General features: G+C 47.3%; 1 protein-coding gene across 1 annotated transcript; it reads left to right on the top strand.

Annotated features, from left to right (window-relative positions):
- Nucleotides 1–11,414: 11,414 nt before the first annotated feature.
- LGALSL (galectin like) lies at nucleotides 11,415–18,199 on the top strand. The gene is made up of 5 exons (XM_030946192.1): nucleotides 11,415–11,988; nucleotides 12,118–12,189; nucleotides 12,352–12,440; nucleotides 12,910–13,087; nucleotides 15,823–18,199. The coding sequence occupies exons 1-5, from the start codon at nucleotides 11,956–11,958 to the stop codon at nucleotides 15,964–15,966; spliced, it is 516 nt and encodes a 171-aa protein (XP_030802052.1). The 5' UTR covers nucleotides 11,415–11,955; the 3' UTR covers nucleotides 15,967–18,199.
- The last annotated feature ends 1,735 nt before the right edge of the window (nucleotides 18,200–19,934 follow it).

Genomic DNA, 19,934 nt, shown 5'->3' with positions numbered 1-19,934 from the left:
TCTATTGTTCTTACTCTGGCTGAATGGTTTTACTTGAAAAGGAAACAGATTAATTAAAGCATTTCACTTTAATTATCCCACAGTTTTAAATGTTGTTAGAAAATGCCTATCAGTTTTAAGCCTCTGTTTTCCAGCAAACTACTGGGTGAGTGTGTCTACAAGGAGAGCACATTCATGGCATAGGCAATGACCACATCAGGAGTTGAAGGCATGTCAGTATGATTCTTCCCCCTTCAAACAATTGTGTTTACATGCACCAAGCCATCCTAAGTGTATTGCTGCACTACTGCTGTTGTAATACTGTGTCTGCAAGAGATGGTGTCAGCCAGAACGACAAGCCAAGAAACACACTGAGGCTTTCCAATTAAGCTTTTTTTACCTAACAAGTGTTTATTCATGTTCACTCCAAATGCTGAAAAATATTAAAGATTCCCTGAGAAAGGTTCATACCTCCTGATACAGCCAGAGCAGATGAGGGAGAAAAGAAAAGCTTGTGCAATAATAGAGATGGGCTAAATGCATTGCAACAAAAACATTTCAGCCCGAGAAGCTGCTACTGCGATTGTGGGCTGCCAGCAGGGCAACGTGCCAAAAAGCTTCTGAAATGCGACTGCGGTTGTAGAGAGCAATAAGAAGATGTCTCACATGCCAGTGCAAACCTCTGCTATCCCAACAGAAAGCACAGAGGAAATGGGAATAGAAACAGAAGCCTGGTAGTGAGCTGCAGGACCAGCTCTCACTCCCTGACATTCTTGTCACCCAGAGAGGTGCGAGACAGGAGGCGAGAGAACTGCTCTCACCCCCCTGCTCATAAGTAGCAACAAATCCTGTCTGTAGTTTCTGTAGTTCTTCTGAAACTGTTGCTCCAAAAGTGAAAATCTGGCCTGGTTACGTAAAGGCTTCTGCTGTGTCAGGCCAACTCTGCTTCAGATGAAGCAGGACATGACCATGCCTCCAGCCAGAATGCCAGGGGTTTAATTACTGCCTCTGCCACCAACGTCCCCACCAACCTCACACCAGTCATGACGTCAGCTGCTGAAATCTGCTCCCAGCCTGTAAAATTAAGCTGGGTACGTGCTGTCTCCCACTCCTTCTCCTGCCTGCGTGGATGCTGCATCTCCCTGGGCAGAGCTGCTCTCCCACGAGGTGTATATCTACAGTGCTAAGCAGAGAGGGAGAGCGACGGGCTGAAATAAAACCCTCACTGGAGAATACTAATTGCTTGGGTCTTCTTCCCTTGTTTGGTTTCATGTTTTTTCCCTTGCAGGTTTTCCATGCTGCCTTAGCCTTGAAGAACTCCTCTGTAACTGGCGCCCACACCAGCCAGCAATGCCTGAAAGGGAACCTTCTGGGGCAGAGCATTTCTGGCATATTTTCTGCTTGCCATCTGTCTGCAGGGAACCATCCTCATGGCAGGAGCCTTCTGTGTCACAGGTTATATTCTGTGGGTCCCTATCAGATAATAAAGCTGTTATTAATTAAGACAGGCTGAGCAGGGACTGGTGCTCTATATATACAGTGTGCACTGCACCCAGGTGAGTGGGAGGTAAGACTGGGAGTCTGGAGACCTACTGAGAACCTCAGGGGTAAAACACAGGATTTATCTAGGCTGATACTGGGTATTTACACTATAAGTGGCAGTTCTGGGCTCCCTTAAAACCCTCTGGATAGAAACAGACAATTGTAGACCTCATGTTTCCACAGGAACCATGATGGTTCATTCCATCCCGAATTCCTTCATACAGACAGTCGCAATGTCAAGTTGATGATGCTGAAGTTGGACACCTGAAGATGGTGAGATGAGTCTGACTCCAATGCACTTGACTTCTCACAGTTGTCCTCATTGATATAGTGAAAACATTTCTCAACTGGGTGGCCCATGAGTTAAAAACAATACCCAGCTTATTTTGTTTAGAGTTAAATTCAATGGCAGCACTGGCTTTCCCAACATATGAACAAAACCCATGTTCTAGCTAACATAATTTCCACTGATTCCCAGAACCCTGCACACACATGCATTTTTGTGCTAGAAAAAACATATGTACCTTTGCTAAGAAAAGACTCCAATATTTGAACATCATAAAACTGTAATTAATTTTTTTTCCAAGTAAAACCCTTCTAGAAAAAAAAACCCACAACATTTCTAAAGGACATGTACTCTCAGCGAAGACGACCAGATACATATCCCTGTCAGAACACATGGAAGAAACTAGAACTAATATCACACAGACACTTCCATGCTGTAAATTCTGCCAGGTTAGGAAGTGGATTTACAGAGAGAAAAGCTTCCTAGTTATTCTCTGGCACAAATCAATGTCACAGAGCTGCTCTGATGGAATGGAAGCTTCATACAGCACCACTGTTATTACATATTGATTCAGAGTGTCCTCAGGGTCTGTTCATTTCACTGGTGCACTACTTTCAGAATGGGTTTTGGTGTGTCCCATCATGCTGCATTCCTGCTTTTGGAAAGACTGGATGGAATGATGGAATTGTTTTCCATAAGGATGCTGAAAACATGGCAGGTTCTGTAACAGGTGGCAGCAAACGTGCGCACCTTAGGGCCAGCCACCCTAAGAGGACACCAACTTGCTGTATAGGTCACGGGTTCTGGGAAAATATGGCAACTTTGGCTTTGAAGGACAAATGGAAAGGTCAATTCTTCTGCAGATGGTTTGATCATTGAATGTCCTTGCCCTCCAGCTCTGCTTGTTTAAAAGGCATAGCACTTCTTTAGGGATAGGAGTGGCTGCTGACCTCAATATTTAACTAATAATTAAATGTGATCATTGCATAAAGGCAAAACCATCACTTTTTCACACAGATGATTTTGGGAAGGGGGTGTATGGGGACATTTGGGACATTCAGGTTGCCCTTGGAAAGCCCTCTGTCACCCTGGGAATTGCCCGCCAGAGCTGAAACAGCAGAAGAAAGTCACAGAAAAGATGGGAAGATTAGGAAAAGGGAATGATGTGGGGAAGTTGGAAGGAGCTGGGAGAGACTTGGAGGAGGAAACAGCTGGAAAATATGCTTTATTTATTCAGTGGACAAACAATGCAGCTCCTCCATCATTAACAATTAATCACTCTGGGCGCTCTGGCCCAAGACTGACAAAGGGTTTAGGTGTGGTGACAGAAACTCCCACACCTCCCTTCTGTGTGCTTGGATACAGCAGGGAAATACCTAAACCCCAGCTACTCACTTCCAGTATGAGGTGCCATAATTGCTGGGTAATTGTAATTAACACCTGAAGTGGCCAACACAAAATACTACAAAAATGCACCTCCTTCCTCCTCCAGCTGGATTTTGAATCCCACTGGTACATGGGAACAAAGGAGGATTGTTCCTTGCTTTGCCTATCATGTTGTCATGCCCAGATTCGGTGCATCAACCAAGGACACTGTGACACGAACCAAAGGCAAGGCAGACACAGAAATGTCACCTTCAGTCTGAGATCAGTCCAGCACATCCTGTCAAAGCACCCACATTGGCTGGAGGGAAGGAAAGATGTCTTGGCTCATCTTGACATCAGACCACGGGGCCACCAGTGAGGAATGTCAGGTTGATGACACAGAAGAGATGGAGAACCAAGACCACCTAGCCCAGTAAAAAGAATATTCTTCTGGTAAGGTGTGAAGGAGAGGAATCTTCAGGTATCCCTCCTTGATCACCATTTATGTATGCTGTCCAAATAATTGTTTTTGAATAACAGCCAGTAAAGCCTTATTAGTCCAAGGAACATATTGATGAATATGGGAAACAACAATCAGGGGAGCTCATTAGAGCAAGTGCCTTCAGTTTTTGGCCAGCAGACCTGTGGCATCCATGGCTTACCTTTAACAGGTCTTTTAAAGTTAAAACCAACCTCTCATCAGCAGGTTTCAATTTACCATAAAGGAGGCTGAACAGCCCCCCCAGAGTATTTCCAGAGTTTACAAATGAAGACAGCTTCCAACTTGCTATGTTAGATCTTCCCATCAAAATTCCCACTGAACCTCTCCCTCTCTGGGTAACAAGATGTGAGAGGACCATGACCCAAGGGGGCATAGCTGCAGGCATGAAGAAGCCTTCTCACTCAAGTTATTCATCAAATGAATAACATGAATGTGTCTTACTTTGCTGTGAGCCCCCCAGGTCTCAAAGAAGTTGAAGCTACAGAGCTGAAAGTCCAATTTTGCCTCTCCCCTTGGGAAACATTTTCCCATAAGTGGTTACTGAACTAACATTGTGAACATCCTTGCTGTGCCACTCTTTACCCACTTCCAGAACTCTGTTACAGAATAGAAAATGTTCAAAGCCTCAGACCTGCAGCATTTAAGTGCTGACTGATTGAGTAGTTCCATAGGATAAGGCAACCCCCAACTGCAATGCTGAGACAAACATGCCTGTGTGTACATGCAAGGATTTGTGACTCCACTGCCTCAGTGATCACAGACAACAGGAAGGCTCAAAAATTCTCAAGTACTCCAAAATTTTGGGAAAACGGACAACAAAGCTGAGAAGCCAGACTCCCCCAGTACCCTTGGTGGGAGAAAGACAAGTGGAACCCCATTATCATGACATCAAAGGCCAACAGCAGACAACCCTGAACTACTGGACTAGACACAAAACTGGAAGAAACCAGGCTTTGCTGGCTCTATGGCTTGTGTCATGATTTGGTGCTCTCCCTGCAGTGTGACTTTGCCTTCACTGCATTTGGGACTCAGCTGTCCTGATTAGGTGAGGACAGGTTTGTTCTCCTCTGCTCCCTCACCTCTGCCTGCAGTACAGGCTCAGGGGACTCTTGTTCTGCTTTGTCACTGACCTGCTAAGCCACTTTCTCTCTCAGCACCTCTGTTTCCTCATCTTTGAAATGAGGATTACGACCTCTATGAGATACTTTGATGCCCACAGATGAAGTGTGCTGCAGCACATATGAGCATTCTTTCTATTTTAAATACTAGGTAATATATTGCTGTGGGGCTTTTTTCCTTTGTTTATTCACTTTTATTATTAAAAATGGAAATCAATGAACCACCCTAAAATATATATATATATATAAAAGGGAAACATTTTGGATCAGCTTTCTCCTTTGAAGATAATTATGGGAGAGAAAGCAATTTTGAAACAAAAGTGGCAAAGTGCAATGCTCAGAAACTGAGAGGCAGAATGTATTTGTCCACCCCGCAGTTTGCTGTTGCAATATTCCTCTTCTCTTCCATCTTCTAAGTCATGTAGAAAACATTCTTCCTAGATAAATTATTTAGCTCTGAACTGCTGCAATGCTCAGCAGGATGCCTGTAAGAGCAAAGTGCTGCTCACGGAGGGTACCTCACATGACCCAGACGGGAAGAGGAGCTCAGACTGCAACAAGTGCTGGGTGGGAATGCAGCACCTGAAACCCATGTGCACAGGCTGGGAAACCTGGCTGGATCAGCCACTCAGTGCAGTTCCCAGCTCTCCTTTTCCTCACAGGAATGGCCTGGTTCCCAGCCTGGGCAGATGCGCTGACTGAATGGGGTCTTCTGAAGGCACTGCTGGATGATAAAGAGGGGTTGTGCATCTCACACTGTACCTGTAGATGTTCGGGACTCAGTCAGATGCTGGCTCTGCTCCTAATGCACCAAAACCAGCAAACCACTTTGGACAAACCAGTGGTATCCAGGAAATCCAGCAGGGACTGCAATGCCCACACATGACTAAGTGTAGAATTTGCTCTGCATATAACTATGACTGCTGGGGCCACCATGAGATTCCCATGTTCCACATTTCATTTGCAGAAAGTACTTTAAAAGCAAGAATATTAAGGCAGGTTTTTTAAATTACAGGTGAAGAATATTCCCTGCAGAGGTTTTCAAAATAGTGAACAGCCCCCACCCTGTCCTGCAGACAGTGAAAAGCTACAGGAAGCTTCTTCTGGACTGAGCAATGCCATGGTATGTTTGGATACCTCATCTCCACAGTACAAGGTACTTCGTAAATTCAACTGTATTTCGTGAGCTCATTAGGAAAGCAAACAGAAAACCCTGGCAAATAAGGGCTCAATCCCCTTTGTGCTTAGGAATCTAACATGTCATTTCACTCATTCACCACTTAATTTATTAGGTTTCCAACACCCAGGTTCTCTAATCCATAACAGCCTTTCCTGGCACCATGCCCTGTCTATGCCCCCCTCTCAATCTGACCACATGTTCTCTAAGGAGATCCCCTAAACTCACCAGGACATGGTCCTGACCATCCTGCTCTAGGGAATCCTGTTGGGGCAGATGTTGGACCAGAAGACTTCCACAGATCCCTCACCCTCCACACTTGGATGGGATACTCTGTTTTGGTTTGTCTCCTAAAGCACCTCAACTCAGACCAGCTGCCTGTTAGGAAGGGTGCTGGGACAAGGAATGATCCCAAACTCATTCCTCCCTCAGGATTCAGCCCCAAACATCAGCTCCCCGCTCCAGATCATCCTGTGGCAACACAGTCAGAAGAGAGAAAAGACCATTTTATTGTGGGCATCAGCTGGGGGGGCCAGGAGTCACAGTCCTTCAGCTGATGAACACAAATCAGCACCTGCAGCGACAGTCACAGAACTCTGAGAAAACCAGAAGGCAGAAGGAGGCAGGATTTTGCTTCCTTTGGGAGAGCAGCCCCTCAGCAGGAATGGCACTGGTGAGTTGTCACCTGGCACCAGCAGACTGAGCACGGCAGAGCCAGGACTCTCTGTGCTCCCAGGCTCCCTGTCCTTCCTGCATGACAGGTTTTCTCCCAGTATTGCCAGCGAGCACATACCAGTGCTGCTGGTGGCTCCCCACACCTCTCCATCTCCCTGACTGGCACCATGGGACTCCCCTTCCCTCCCTCTCTCCCACACAAGCTCGCTCTATTGGCTGCACATCCCTGCACCACAGCACAGCCAGAGGCAGCTCAAAGTCTCTCACTGTCATCTCTGCTGGCCTCCACCAGTTCCTCCAGACTCCCAGCACTGGCTGGACCCCACTGGGAAAGAGAGGAGCAGGAGAAGGTGTGCAGTGATGCCTCTACTGCTTGGAGCACCAACACTCAGTGACTGAGCCCAGAGCAGAGAGACTCTCAATGATGTGGAGGCAGCTCAGCTCCAGGTGGGTCACCCAAGCTCTCTTGGCTCCTTGTGGTGTCCTGTGCAGCAGGAATGGACATGGAGTGAGCTGAGCTCCAAGCCATCTCTTCTCTCTTGTCAGGCAGCTCCTGCTGAAGCCATGGGGACACCTCTCCCCAGCTGGGGAGCTGTGTTCCTCTACCCAGCTGTGTCTGGAGCATCCCCCAGCTTACCCCAGCAGTGTGTCCACCCACAGCTCTTTCTGCTGTAGAAACAGAGCAGAAACAGCCTCAGGCCCTGCTGACCCCAGAAGGAGATAGGGATGGGTCTTTGCACTCATGGGGAAGGGCACAGTGGCAGAACAGAGGTGCTGTCCAAGCTCTGCCCCCTGCCTCTGCCCTCTGTGGCATGGCCACAGTTGGGAACCTCTCCTGCCTGCCTCCTGGATGTGGGAACCAGGACCCACCTGAAACTGGCAATGCAGGAGCCAGTGGGAAAGAGGCAGGTAACAAATGTTGTGTCTTCAGGGTGACCTCCTTGCTCTTCTTCCCCAGCCAGCTCGCTCCTCCCACCCGGCACCCACAGCTGGTCCCGGGGACAGAGGGTGCAGTTCGGCGCTCTGATTGCTAAAAGGAGAGGCAAGCAGTGAGCTGGAGGTGGCTTCCACTGTATCTGACATGCATTAATGTACATGCCCTCAGATCCTGGGGCAAACTTCAGTAAACAGTCTTCAAGGCAGATATTTCTGATACACACATGTTCTGCACCTGATGTGCAGCAGTTCTGTGTGTGACCAACCAACTCAGCCACCAGGACCACCCCCTTAAACACCAGTTTACACAATCTGTTACTGGGAGCCCCAGAAAACCAGCTTCTTCAGGGGGTTCACACACAGCCAGAGCTCAAACCCTAAGGGCAAAACCCTTGCAAAAATTCAGCGGGCAACAAGAAGCAGTGAAGCCACATGAAATAAATGTCAAGAGGGGGTTGCTGCTCCTGGCCCTGGGTTTCCTCCTCCGTCCACGGGGATGTGACAGCACAAGCCTGTGAAAGCACACGGGCTGCTGAACACTCTCTCCATGCTGTCCGTACTGATAACTGTCACTTGTCTTTCCCACGGGTGAGTGTGGGAGGGCAGGCTCAGGGACATCCCCACCAGAACACAGCACCCCGTGGCTTGGCCTTGGTGCACAGTGCTGGAGGAACCTGTCCTCGGAACACTTTGAAGCCACACAGCAAGAGGGCATGTACATCTCCTGCTCTGCTCTCCAGCCCCCTGCCCCTTTCAAACCCCTGTAATTGTCAGTACCATCCTCTCCCAAGTCCTGCCTTGGACACCCTGTCCAGGGTAAATTTATGCCAGAAAAAAACCCTCTAACTGAAGATTTGCAGTGGCAAAGCTACAAAGGTAAAAAAAACCCCACTATACAACCCAAATGATTGTTTATCAGCACTGTCATTCAGGTGCAATCCTGAAAAGGAGAATTTCCTCTGAACTAATAAACACTTGGCTCCAAACACTGAATCACATTTATTCCCAGACATTCTCCTTTATTGTATTACTCAGCTTTTTCCGAGTCTTACAAAAACCAGGAATGGGGTGCCTTGCCACCCAGAAACCAAAGGAAGCTTCCATGAAACCAGCAAACACCTCCCATCCTCTCAACATTGTCATTAAAAAAGCAAAACAAACCAGAGAGGTTCTACAAGTCAGCCTATAAACCCAGGCATGAGGAGAGTAATGTCAGTGGTAATGGGGCCAGAAAGGCAGGGTAATTATACCACACCAAATTTGCAATCGTGCTGCATTCCTTGCTGGTGAAGGCCAGCTAAGAATTAGATACACCTTTTTAAATCATCAAAGGGAGTGGCTGCAAGATACAAGGTGCTGGGATTAAGATGAAGTTCTGGGTTTGCCAGTTCTCAGCAATGGCTTTGGTGGCTGGGCTGGGCATGTCATTAACTGCTCCCAAATGGTGTTCACGCCATGCCACTTCTTTTTAATCTTTATATGATTCTCGGCATTTCAAGAGTCCCAGGCTCCCACTGAGCTAAAGGGTGTACAAACCCAGAAATGGAAGACAACACCTATCCACAAGGTTTTGTGCACTTGGTCAACCAGACAAGTTTGGTACCTTGTACTTCAGCACCATTTCAGTAGTGCACAAATATTTATCATGTTGCTCCAGCTACTATGACAAGGCTGCAAGCTCAGGCCCTCAAGTATGATAACTCAAGAGCTTCCCTGCCAAGAAGGCTGTTAAAAATACTGAATGGGGGCTACTTTGTACACATGATTTAACAAGCACTACATAGGTGAAGGTACAGATTTGTCTCAGACTTCCTTTTTCAGAAGAACAAGTAGAGGAGCTTAGGTACAGCACTCACCCTGCAGCCCTTTGCAGAGGGGAACCTTCTGGGAAGGTGGGTCCCAAGGAAGCCTTGCCATGGCTGAGAGGCATAGTGCTGCTCAGACATGGAATCCTGCTCCATGGACTGCTGGGCAATGCAGGTAATCTGCTGGAGAACACCTCCCTCAGAGAAACTACAGGAGTGACCATCACTCAGGCAGGACAGGGGCACACCAAGGCAGAGCTCCTCTCTGGCTGCCTCACATTGTTCATGGTATACAGAGGATTTCAGTGTCCTCCTGGACTGTTACAGGCTAAGAGGATAACATGGCACAGAAACAGACAGGGACAGGCCACCAGAGCTTTAAAAACTCATGAACGTCTTTTTCCATCAAAATTTCATAGTGCAGGTTGTTCCAGCCAATCCATGGCCAACAAAACAAATGCTGCATTTGTTCTAGTTTTGGGAAAACAAGCCCAAAAGACAAGCACAAAGCAAAGCAGCTAGCCAAATGGACAAGTCTTGTTATTTAATTATTTTGAAATGAAAAAGTTCATTTAAAACCAGCTACAAAACAGATACATAACGATGGCCTCTCCCTTCATAAAACATCATGCTTTGGCACAAACAACTGGCTGGCCTGATTTTATGTCCAATGAATTTAATTTTATCCAACAAAGTGTCTCTGTACAGCAGAGAAGACAAAGGGTTCTGAAAAGAGCTCTTTGCACATACAACTAAATTAAAAAAAAAAAAGCTTAGGATGATTTCTGTTCTCTCTTAGGCCAACAGAAAAAGCAAACATAATGCAGTTGGCATCATCATCATGGTGAGGTGAGCAGCATACAGGAGGTGAAACACATCAAGCTAATTCCAGTTCCACTTTGTGGTAAACTTGTGAATGCACTCACCTGACCACTGTAAAGCCAGCTGTTTCTGATGTGTGATGGGTTCATGTTACTGCACTATTTACAAATTCAGTCTCCAGCAAGATGCTTTCCCATGTGGTGATGAGACTTTCAGTGTTTTGGCAAGAAGAAAACAGTCCAGTGGTTTTCCCATTCCAAGACTTGGGCCACAGGGATGCTCACCGCCTCTGTGTCTAGCTGTGCTGGTACACCCTGAAGAAGCCATGACTTCAGTACGTGACTTCCAAACATGAGCTTCTATGAGCCATCTCCAACTGGGCATCCAGAGAGGAAAACATGCCCAAATTAGTGGGCACTACTGAAAAAATAGCCAAGCGTCTAAACACTTGCACAATCTGTTCTTACACTCAGTACCTCTTGATTTCTCAAACGGCATCACCTACTGATTGCAGGTGTTTCCCAATGGACACCATCATACTGAAACCCTAAATATTGCAGTGACTTTGCTTCTCCCACTCCACTTTACTCAATGTAATTAATCCTCACAGTGCCTCGGAGGAGGAAGGACAGGGACATTCACCAACCCAGCCCAGTGTGTAAGCAAGAGGCATGAAAAGCCAAGGTCCCTGTGTGAGGTCCTGCAGAGCACAGGCCAAATCCAGTTGCTGTGTCACGTTCCTAAAGGGATGCTCATGCCATCAAATCCCAGTGGTGAAGAAGCGACAAGCAAGCCTTCCTCAATTCCCCACACCCAAGACCCTGAACTCATCAAAAGGGCCATGACAGCACGTTTGGCGGTTTGGGTCACTCCTGCTGTGGTACAGGCGAGGGTTTCTGGCGCGGCACGGGCAGGGCCGGTGGCCGGGGGTCGCCGTGCTCCCGCAGAGCGGGACACCGCAGACACCGCCGCGTTGCGTAACTGCGGCCAGTGCACGTCAATGGGAGCTCACGGGCACGGCCGGATTATGCAATTACCGCGCCTCGCCGGAGGCTGCAGGGACGGCGGGCCCGGGGCAGCTGAGCCGCCCTCGGCCGGGAGACCGCCCTCACCCTCGGAGCTCTGCCCACCGGCCGCGCTCGGGGTCTCAGGCCCCTGAGGGTGCTCTCTCCACGGGGCACGGAGGGGAGAGAGGTGGAGGTTCATTTCGGAAGGGCCGAGCAGTGTGCCCACCTCTGGAGGGAGGGAATCACCCAGGACGCCCGGCTCGGCACATTCCCTTCGCCGAGGTGTCCAAGCTCGGACATAAAGGTGATCCCTGACATGATGGGCGCGGGGCTGCTGCGGCCCCTCCCCAGGCACCCATCACCTGAAGGCGCCAGGTGAGGGGCCCGGGCCCACCGCCGTCCCTCCGCCCAGCGGAGCCGCGCTCTCCCCGCTCGCCGAAGGACGGCCCCGCCGCGGGGCTGCGGAGCGGAGCAAGCGGCAGCAGCCCGCGCCCCGCCCTGCCCGGCTCCCCCCAGGCCAAGGGCTGGGCTCCCCGCCGGGCGAGGCAGTGCCAGCCGGCCACCTCCCCTCCTCCTCTTCCTCCTCCGCCTCCTCCTCCTCGCCTTCCTACTTCTGCACCGGCTCCGCTCCGGCTCCGCCGCTACCCCTCCGCCGCCGGGCTGCCACAGACCCCCCTCCCTCCCTCCCTCCCTCCCTCTCCCCCGCCCTGTCCCCAGCGCCGCCGCCACCGCTTCCACAAGATGGCGGGGACCGTGGCCGAGCGGGACGCGCTGGTGAGTGCGGCTGTGGGCACCGGGACGGGCACCGGGACGGGCTTGGGGTCCGAGCAGGGCACCTGCGGAGCGGGGCGGGCTGGGGGGCTCCGCCTGGCCCTGCCTCAGCGCTCTCCCTTTTACCTGCAGAAAATAGAGGACGGGCATTTAAACAACTCCCTGGGATCTCCGGTGCAAGCTGATGTGTACTTCCCTCGCCTGGTAAATCACCTTTGTTTGGTTGATTTTTCTGGTGGGGGTGGTGGTGTATTTTATTTTGTTAACCCCTTTACCGTCCCCCGCCCCCGCTCAGCTCGTGCTGCACAAGGGCGGCCGCTGCTGATGCCGAGCTGACCCTCGCCACCTTCCCCCTGTCCTTTCCAGATCGTCCCCTTCTGTGGGCACATCAAAGGAGGAATGAGGCCGGGAAAGAAGATCTTAGTTATGGGCATAGTGGACCTCAACCCCGAGAGGTAACACCTGGACAGGGCTGCCCGTGCCGGGGGCGCCGGGCCCGGGGAGGGGGCGAAGGGGGGCGGCCACCCACACGTACACACACACACACATCCGCACGGATCCCTCCTTTCTGGAAAGGATTATTTTTATCATTTTAAATATAGCATGCTGATTTCTCCTTTGACCCATAGAGGGGGCATTTCTTCAAGGGATTCCGTTTTCACTTGGGAGTCAAGGAGCATATCAAGCATATATATCTGTGTATATGTACAGATATATGCCCAACGCCATGCACACACACACATATGTATTCCATAACCATGTTGTTGTCCCTGTTGAGCTGTCAGAGGGCTCTGAACGAGCTGAGCTGTCTTCCAGCCTGTGCCGCTATATGGCTTTAATAAGCTGAGAAATAAGACTGGTGGCATTTGGGGCTTATTTGCTTTTTTTTTTGGCTGAATGAGAGCTGTTCTGTTTGTGTTGCAGCTTTGGCATCAGTCTGACTTGTGGGGAGTCAGAAGATCCTCCTGCGGATGTAGCCATAGAACTGAAAGCTGTGTTTACAGAGAGACAGTTTGTCAGAAACTCTTGTGTAGCTGGAGAATGGGGGGAAGAGCAGTCATCTATTCCTTACTTTCCATTTATACCGGACCAGCCTTTTAGGGTGAGTACCAGGATGGCAGTGGCTTACACCATGTCTGATAAAGTGTCATTTGATACGAGTTGCAGCAGAACCTGACGTGCCTTTCATGAAATCACAGTGCAGCCCGCACTGCTTGAGTTGAGCCACCAGTTGCTGGTTTGTTTGTATCCATTGAGTTGCATGGAGATCCCGCTGCTACGTGCAGCTGCAGGCAGTTCGGATGGGGCTGTGAACACCTCACCTGGGCGCTATGACAAGTCAGAGGTTGTAATACTGTGTGATGAAGCACAACTTCCTGAGCTTAGTTTTATAACCATAAATTAAGAGTTACCTCTATGTTATTAGTGCATTATAAGTTATTACTGGAGAATGTTAATATTCAGTGGGGCTGCTGTATATATTGATGGTTTTTTTAATGGACACACTGTTTGCAATTTAGTGCAGCTAATAAGGATCACGTTCATCCTTTGTCCCCAGGGATGTTACGTTAAGGTTGACCGTAGCTCTTCGTGTTAGCAGATTAAACAGCTAAGCAATAGTGGTATTCTTTTCTGAACCCTGGGATTAAACCTTCCATCAAATTTAAATCTGTAGTCACTTGGCAACAGTGCACATGGAAGTGCTGTGGTGCTGTGGATGGACTGGGTTGACCTAGAAGCAGAGTCCCATCTGTAGTGTTTATGGTTATGTGAAGATGTCTTTGCAAATCAAGACTAACAAAGTATGCGGCTGCAGAGGGCTGCTTCCCTCTCACTACATTGAGGAAAAAAGGCTGCATGCCTTTTCCATGCAGCTGACCCAGAAAACCCCTCGGCCTCCCTGTCCCTCTTACAAAACCTCACTGGCCCCTCTGCTAAATGCCAGTGCTATGACCAGCTGCCAAACTCTCTTAATCCTTCTTGCCCCCAAGATAATCTCCCCCAACCCCAAAAGCTCACCATCTCCCCAGATGCTTGGTGTTAAGAGGGTGTTTATGTGACTGGTTTTGCTGCAAATTGGTTGCGCTCTACTTGTTTCTACAAACTCACCCTCCCATCAGAACTGGCAACACCCTTTGGTGGTGTGGGAAATGTACTTGAAAAGGCTTGGAGGCTGGGTCCTGCTCCATCTGAAAGGGTTCCACTGCCTTCTGCACTGGGTGGTGACTGGGCCCTCAGATGAGCCAGACAAATTACACAGAGCAAGTTTTGTGCTTGTCCCACTAATGAGAGATGATGTTACAGGACAGCAAAATTGCACATCTAGCATGGCAAACTGTACAAGGGGAGTTATTTTGCCTTTTTTTCCTCCTTTTTTCCCAAATGCCCAAACAGAATTGAGGTTCCCAATTGACTTTGTACCTTTGATGGTCTCCATCTCAGTGAATAAATTAAGACTATTAAGTGTTCTTGCCAATTACTAGTGATCCAGTCCAATTAGCGCTGTGGCGTGGCCGCAGGTGATGTGGAAAACGGACTGTGAGCAGTGTTAACCATATCTTTTACATAACAAGGCCTCAGGCAGGCACTGCTGCAGTGACACAGGAGCTCCATGGCAGCACAGCCGCCTCCTTGGTACCTGGTGCACTACCAGGGATCCAGGAGTTCCAGCTCTCCTGGACTGCCTGCTGCAACTTCTCCTGGTGCAACGTGCTCTAAGTCACTTGGGCTTTGGCACAGTCAGTCTGTCATGGGCCCTGTTCCCATTTTTATACACTGTAATAGCAGCAGAGTCAAGTGTTTGGTAGCAGCACTTCACTCCGGACTTCCAGCTTCTGGAAATTACCCAGGGTTTACATGTGGCTTCCCTGAAGATTTTCTCCTTAGTGTGTCCAGACTTGGAGGTCTCCAAGAGCCTGTAAAAGTGCATGTTTTGTGCCCTCATGTCCCAGCTTCGTGCTGGGGCAGTTCCAAGCAAAGCTTATCAACAGGGCACCCTCTCAAGCCACCCCAAACATCAGGAATCTCCCAACGTGTCCAAGCTTGTTCAGCTCCAGGTTTGTTGCTTTTCCAGAGCATTTCTGCAGGTCTTTCAGGAAGAGGGATGAGCTGTGTCCCTCCCTGATCCTGTTTGTGCCTCCTGAGAACTGTCTAGCTGAATTGCCAGCAATCCTGCACTGCATTTCCTTCACTGCAGCCCCAGGATGGAGTCTAGTCTGACAGGGACTGTCTGCAGCCACAGGAGTGAAATGGTTTTAGTTCTGCAGCAGCTGTGTATGTGTGGGAGGGGAGAAGAAAGTTATATCCCCTTTCCTTGTTTACTCTCTTCCAGTAAATTAAAAGTAGTGTGGAAAGCATTGCAGAGGGAGCTGCCTCCTTATGCAGGAAAAAAAAAACCCAACAAACCACCACCAAAACCAACAACTCTGTAGTCTTTTCTGCCCAGTTTGAACTGAAACCATCACACAAGGAATGCAAGGTTTGGGTTGGAGGTTAAATTTCCTCCTGTGTGATTAGCAGTTTGAGTCTGTTTCTGGCATTATTCCAAGACACAAAACCTCCCAGTAGCCAATGGACTGGGTTGCAGCATGCTTACTGCTAGAACAACGTGAGACTTGAAATTGGATTAATGTCCTTGTGCAGTAAGAGCAAATCCATCATAGCGTAACTGGTGTCTAGGGGGCACACTGGTCTCACCTTTGTCTCTTGCGTGGCACATAAGTAGCACAATGTCAATGTACAGCTGCACCAAGGCTCTTTGAAGTGCTCTTTGTATGTTGTGAAACAACTTCCCAGTTACACTGTGAACAACATGCTTCAACATTTTATCTTTTGCAGGTTGAGATACTTTGCGAGCATCCCCGTTTTAGAATATTTGTGGATGGACATCAGCTCTTTGATTTTTACCACCGTATTGAAACACTGTCAGCAATTGACACAATAAAGATAAATGGAGATCTTCAGCTTACAAAACTGGGCTGAGCTTGTTAGGACTGCAGATTCCAAACCAGCTCAGGTGCCATCGTCCGTTGGGAGCAGTGACAGCCAGCTCTGGACACAGCTATGGTAGGAAGGCTGCCCTCTTCCTTTTCCGCATGCGGTTCTTCACTCCTGTGCCGATGAACCGGGCTGTGTTTTATCCTAACGAAGAGCACTGTTGGTTTATAGACATTGAGCTGTTTTTCTTGGATCAAAATAGCCCACCTGTGCTGGATAATCAAATTGGAATGGATTCAGAAAGACTTGCAGTCTCGTTTCAAATCTCACAGAAAAGGCAATCTCTGAAATGCAGCGCTAAAACCGGTTATTGAACAGTAGTGACGACAAAACCAAGTTTTTCTTTTGCAAATATTGTTTCTGCACTGAAGTGGAGTAGTGTAGCACAACATAGGGCCATGTGCTGACGTCCTTACCCAGGGCCTGAGCCTGGTTCCATGGAAATCAATAGCAAAACTCCCACTCACTTTAATGGGGTACAATCAAACTGTCTAGTCCTTAGTCAAGCACAATTCCCACTGATTTCTATGGCATTTTTGCACAAACCTTGGGGCCTGCCCTTCTGCTGGTGTAAATCAACATTACTTCCATAGCTTGTAATGGAATTTTGCTGATTGCCCTCAGCCACTGGTTTGGCCCATGGACTGTGCAAAAACTGACTGAGGGTGTGTGGACACAGGCTGTGTATTTTAGTCAGGGTATTTGCATAGAATGTAGATTGTAATGAGTTTTTGCACAATGTGTTGTTAATACAATTTTTAAAACTTATCTGTAGTTTATTTATTTATACTCATTGTATGTATTATTAGTAAAAAAGAACAATCTTAAGATTAAGAACAGCAAAGTGTAAACATTTTGAATGTACAAAATGTCTTAGGTTCTTCGGGTAAACTTTACATATCGTTCTTGAAAAACCATGTTTCCTATCACACATTTAGTTACATTTTAATGGAGCCCTTTAGGCCCTGGGAAAATGTGGGCATGGTAGTTGGTGGGGGGGAACTCTGCATATTCACTAGGATCTGTTTTTCAGGGCTTACTAACTTTGCTGCACGGGATAGGTTTGAGTTAAAGTCGATCCATTTTAAAAACTTAAACAGTAAATTTATGGGTTTTACTGTGCTTTCATAACCTGAGAAAAAGTTAAATTTGGCAATCTCTTCATTCAGAAAGAGAACCAGCCTCTTTCCAAGGGAGATGGGAGATTCTTTACACTTGTTTGAGAACATATTTGGCCTTTGATATGACAATTAAAGCTTGTCTAGACAGCCAAGTTATTAATGCTTGAAAATCAGCTACGGCACATGAATAATAACTTTTCAAGTAGCTTTTTAAATAGTAGGTATAGCTGTATAAACACAGTCATTGTGCTACACTATAAATGAACACAGCCACTTTTCTTGACTTCTTTAGAACTAAATACACTTTTTTCCTTGGCTGCTCACAGTGGACTTTAGTGGGTCTTTCTGAGTAGTTGTAATCATTATATAAACATACATTTAGGCAATTTTGAAAACACGTAATATAGGGACTAAAAAACAGACTATAAAAACATCCTCTGTAGCACAGTATTTAAGAAAAAACAAAAAAAGTATCTCGCAAACAGAACTATGTTAAACCTGCAATAAAAGAGTGGTTTAAAGCAACCAGAACTGGAATATTTAAAGTTAAGGGTAGAATGCCAATGCAAAACCTCATTTTGTGCTAATTTGGCCTGCAGTTAAGAAGCCTTAGACTTGCAAGCTGAAATTCCAACTGTGGCTCTAGTCCAAAGCCTGTTGAGGTCAATCAGAGTCCTCCAAGCAAAGAAGCCTGATTCTTATTTCTTGCAAGTGCAAATCTCTTTGTAAAGTAGGGGGGGTTGTTGCTGCTACTGCAGATGAATTACGAATCAGGCTACCACCTGTAAAATGCATGTTAAAATTTTAATTTTTAGCCTTAACATTTGACGTTCCCTGGCTTTTCTTCCTACTTCCAAGATAAAAGAACCTGTTGTTTTCCAGATGAACTTTTTATCTGGTGTGTGGCTTTTAAGCTGTACATCAGATTCTATTTGTACTCCAGAATGAACTGAAATGTTCTTGTCTTGCTCTGTTTTTACTCTTTTACATGATACATAATGACTGTGTCATTTTCCATTGTATAAAGAATGCTGACAGTGTTTCGGTACAAAATATATTCTTAAAAATTATTATAATAAAAATCCAAGGGAAAGGTGCTTCTACATGAGGTATTTCGGATTTTTCTCCAGCTTGGAAATTCCCTATGGTTCCAAAGCTGGTGCAGGCAGGAGATGAATTCTGTTTGGAGAGAAATTTAGCACCCTTTGTGCCTAGTGCTTTCTCCAGCAGGCCATCCAAAGCCAGGTTTGCTGATGCAGGGCTGGTGCCTGGGCCTGGCCCGCTGGGCCAGTGGGAAGTGTGAGTAGCACCATGACCCTACAGTAGCACAAACCCAAAGGGAATCTCCCTGACAGCCCACCAGTAGAGATTCCACCTCCATGCCTTTACTGTATCCTGTAAAAAGCATTTTGGCTGCCTTGGATGCCCCCACGCATTCGCTCTCCCACGGGGGCCTGGTGCAGCACAGTGCCTACACCAGGGATGCCAAGGTGAGCTCAGTGCACTGTCAGGGGCATCTCTGGTGGGAGCCAGGGCCTGGTGTTCCTGCCTTGCTCCAGTTCCCACCTGCCGTGCTAGGCACTCCCATTTGTTCCTGCTCCAGAAGTTTGCTCTCTGGGGAAAATGCTCTTTTGACCCTGATTCTGGTTTTGCCTTTGCATAACTCCACCACCTGATCCTGCCCTGTTGTGGTTTCTGAGCCAGGCTTCGAGGCAAGAATGACTGTGAATCCTCTTCTGATGGGTTATGGCTTGGCTGAGAGCTCAAGAAAGGGCAGAAAGTCACAGTTAAAGAAAGCTTACACATCCGTCTGTCTATCACCTGATTGGAAGCCTCTTTATTATTCTTTTGCTCTTGGCACTACCAGGCGATGGCAGGCGAAAAAAGGATATCTGTGTAACCAAGGGCTGTTCCACTCGTGCTTGACTTACACTGGCTGATCATGTTAAAATGCAACTGCAGAACACTTGCACATGCAGTGTAAGTCTGAGAAAACTGAGGCCTTAATTGTTTCTACTTAGTTGGACTTTGGGTCAAATCCAAATGTTTCAAATGGGAGACTGCGCTGCAAAATTTATGCCTGAATTTTTCACTCTGTACAATTTAGGGATTATTCATATCTTGGTTTTGGATGTAAGCCCTAGACATGAAATAACTACTGTTTCCAAATTAGGCCAGGTTTATAAAATGCTTTTCAGTAGGCAGAAGTAGTCTGTGAGCCTCTGAGAAGCTGCAATTCTTCAGGACTTCAGGAGTGAATGAACCAGCCTTTGAAATCTTTTGCTAAAATTTATTAGCTGAATATTTCTGTGGTTTCCTCTGCATGAGGAAGTTGATTCTGCAATGAAGGAAGTCTTGAATGGGTAAAACCCATGTGGAGTGGAAACACTCAGCATAGCTTTATTTTTCCAAAGAGGGAAAAAAAATACAACTAACCAAAAAAATCACAACCAAATTATTTAATTATGTTTGGGATTGGCTGTGATAAAGCTGATTTGATTAAAAAAAAACAAAACTAGGTTATTGCCTGCTCAGAAAGAGCCTTGAAATATTTCAGTGTCATGTGAGGTAGTCTGTCTAAACATATTTCACACAAACGCTTTTTCACAGGCAACTTGTTAAAACTGTTACAAAATACCTTCTTTTTGTGTCACAATTAGAAATGTTTGCCCCACCTTGAAAGAACATTTTGTACTAAATATTAATATGTTGTCTATGAGAACTTGCACTAGCATATTATACTGTCCCTCCCCTCCCTGGCTAGTTTGAGCAGAAATAGGCGTAATATTGCTAAACCAGTTGAATGTGACATGTGCTTGAGGCCTAGCATCT

This window comes from Camarhynchus parvulus, chromosome 3 (assembly GCF_901933205.1).
Source record: "Camarhynchus parvulus chromosome 3, STF_HiC, whole genome shotgun sequence".
Lineage (NCBI taxonomy): Eukaryota > Metazoa > Chordata > Aves > Passeriformes > Thraupidae > Camarhynchus > Camarhynchus parvulus.
Note: the sequence above shows the minus strand (reverse complement) of the source record. Positions and strands in the feature narration are given on the sequence as shown.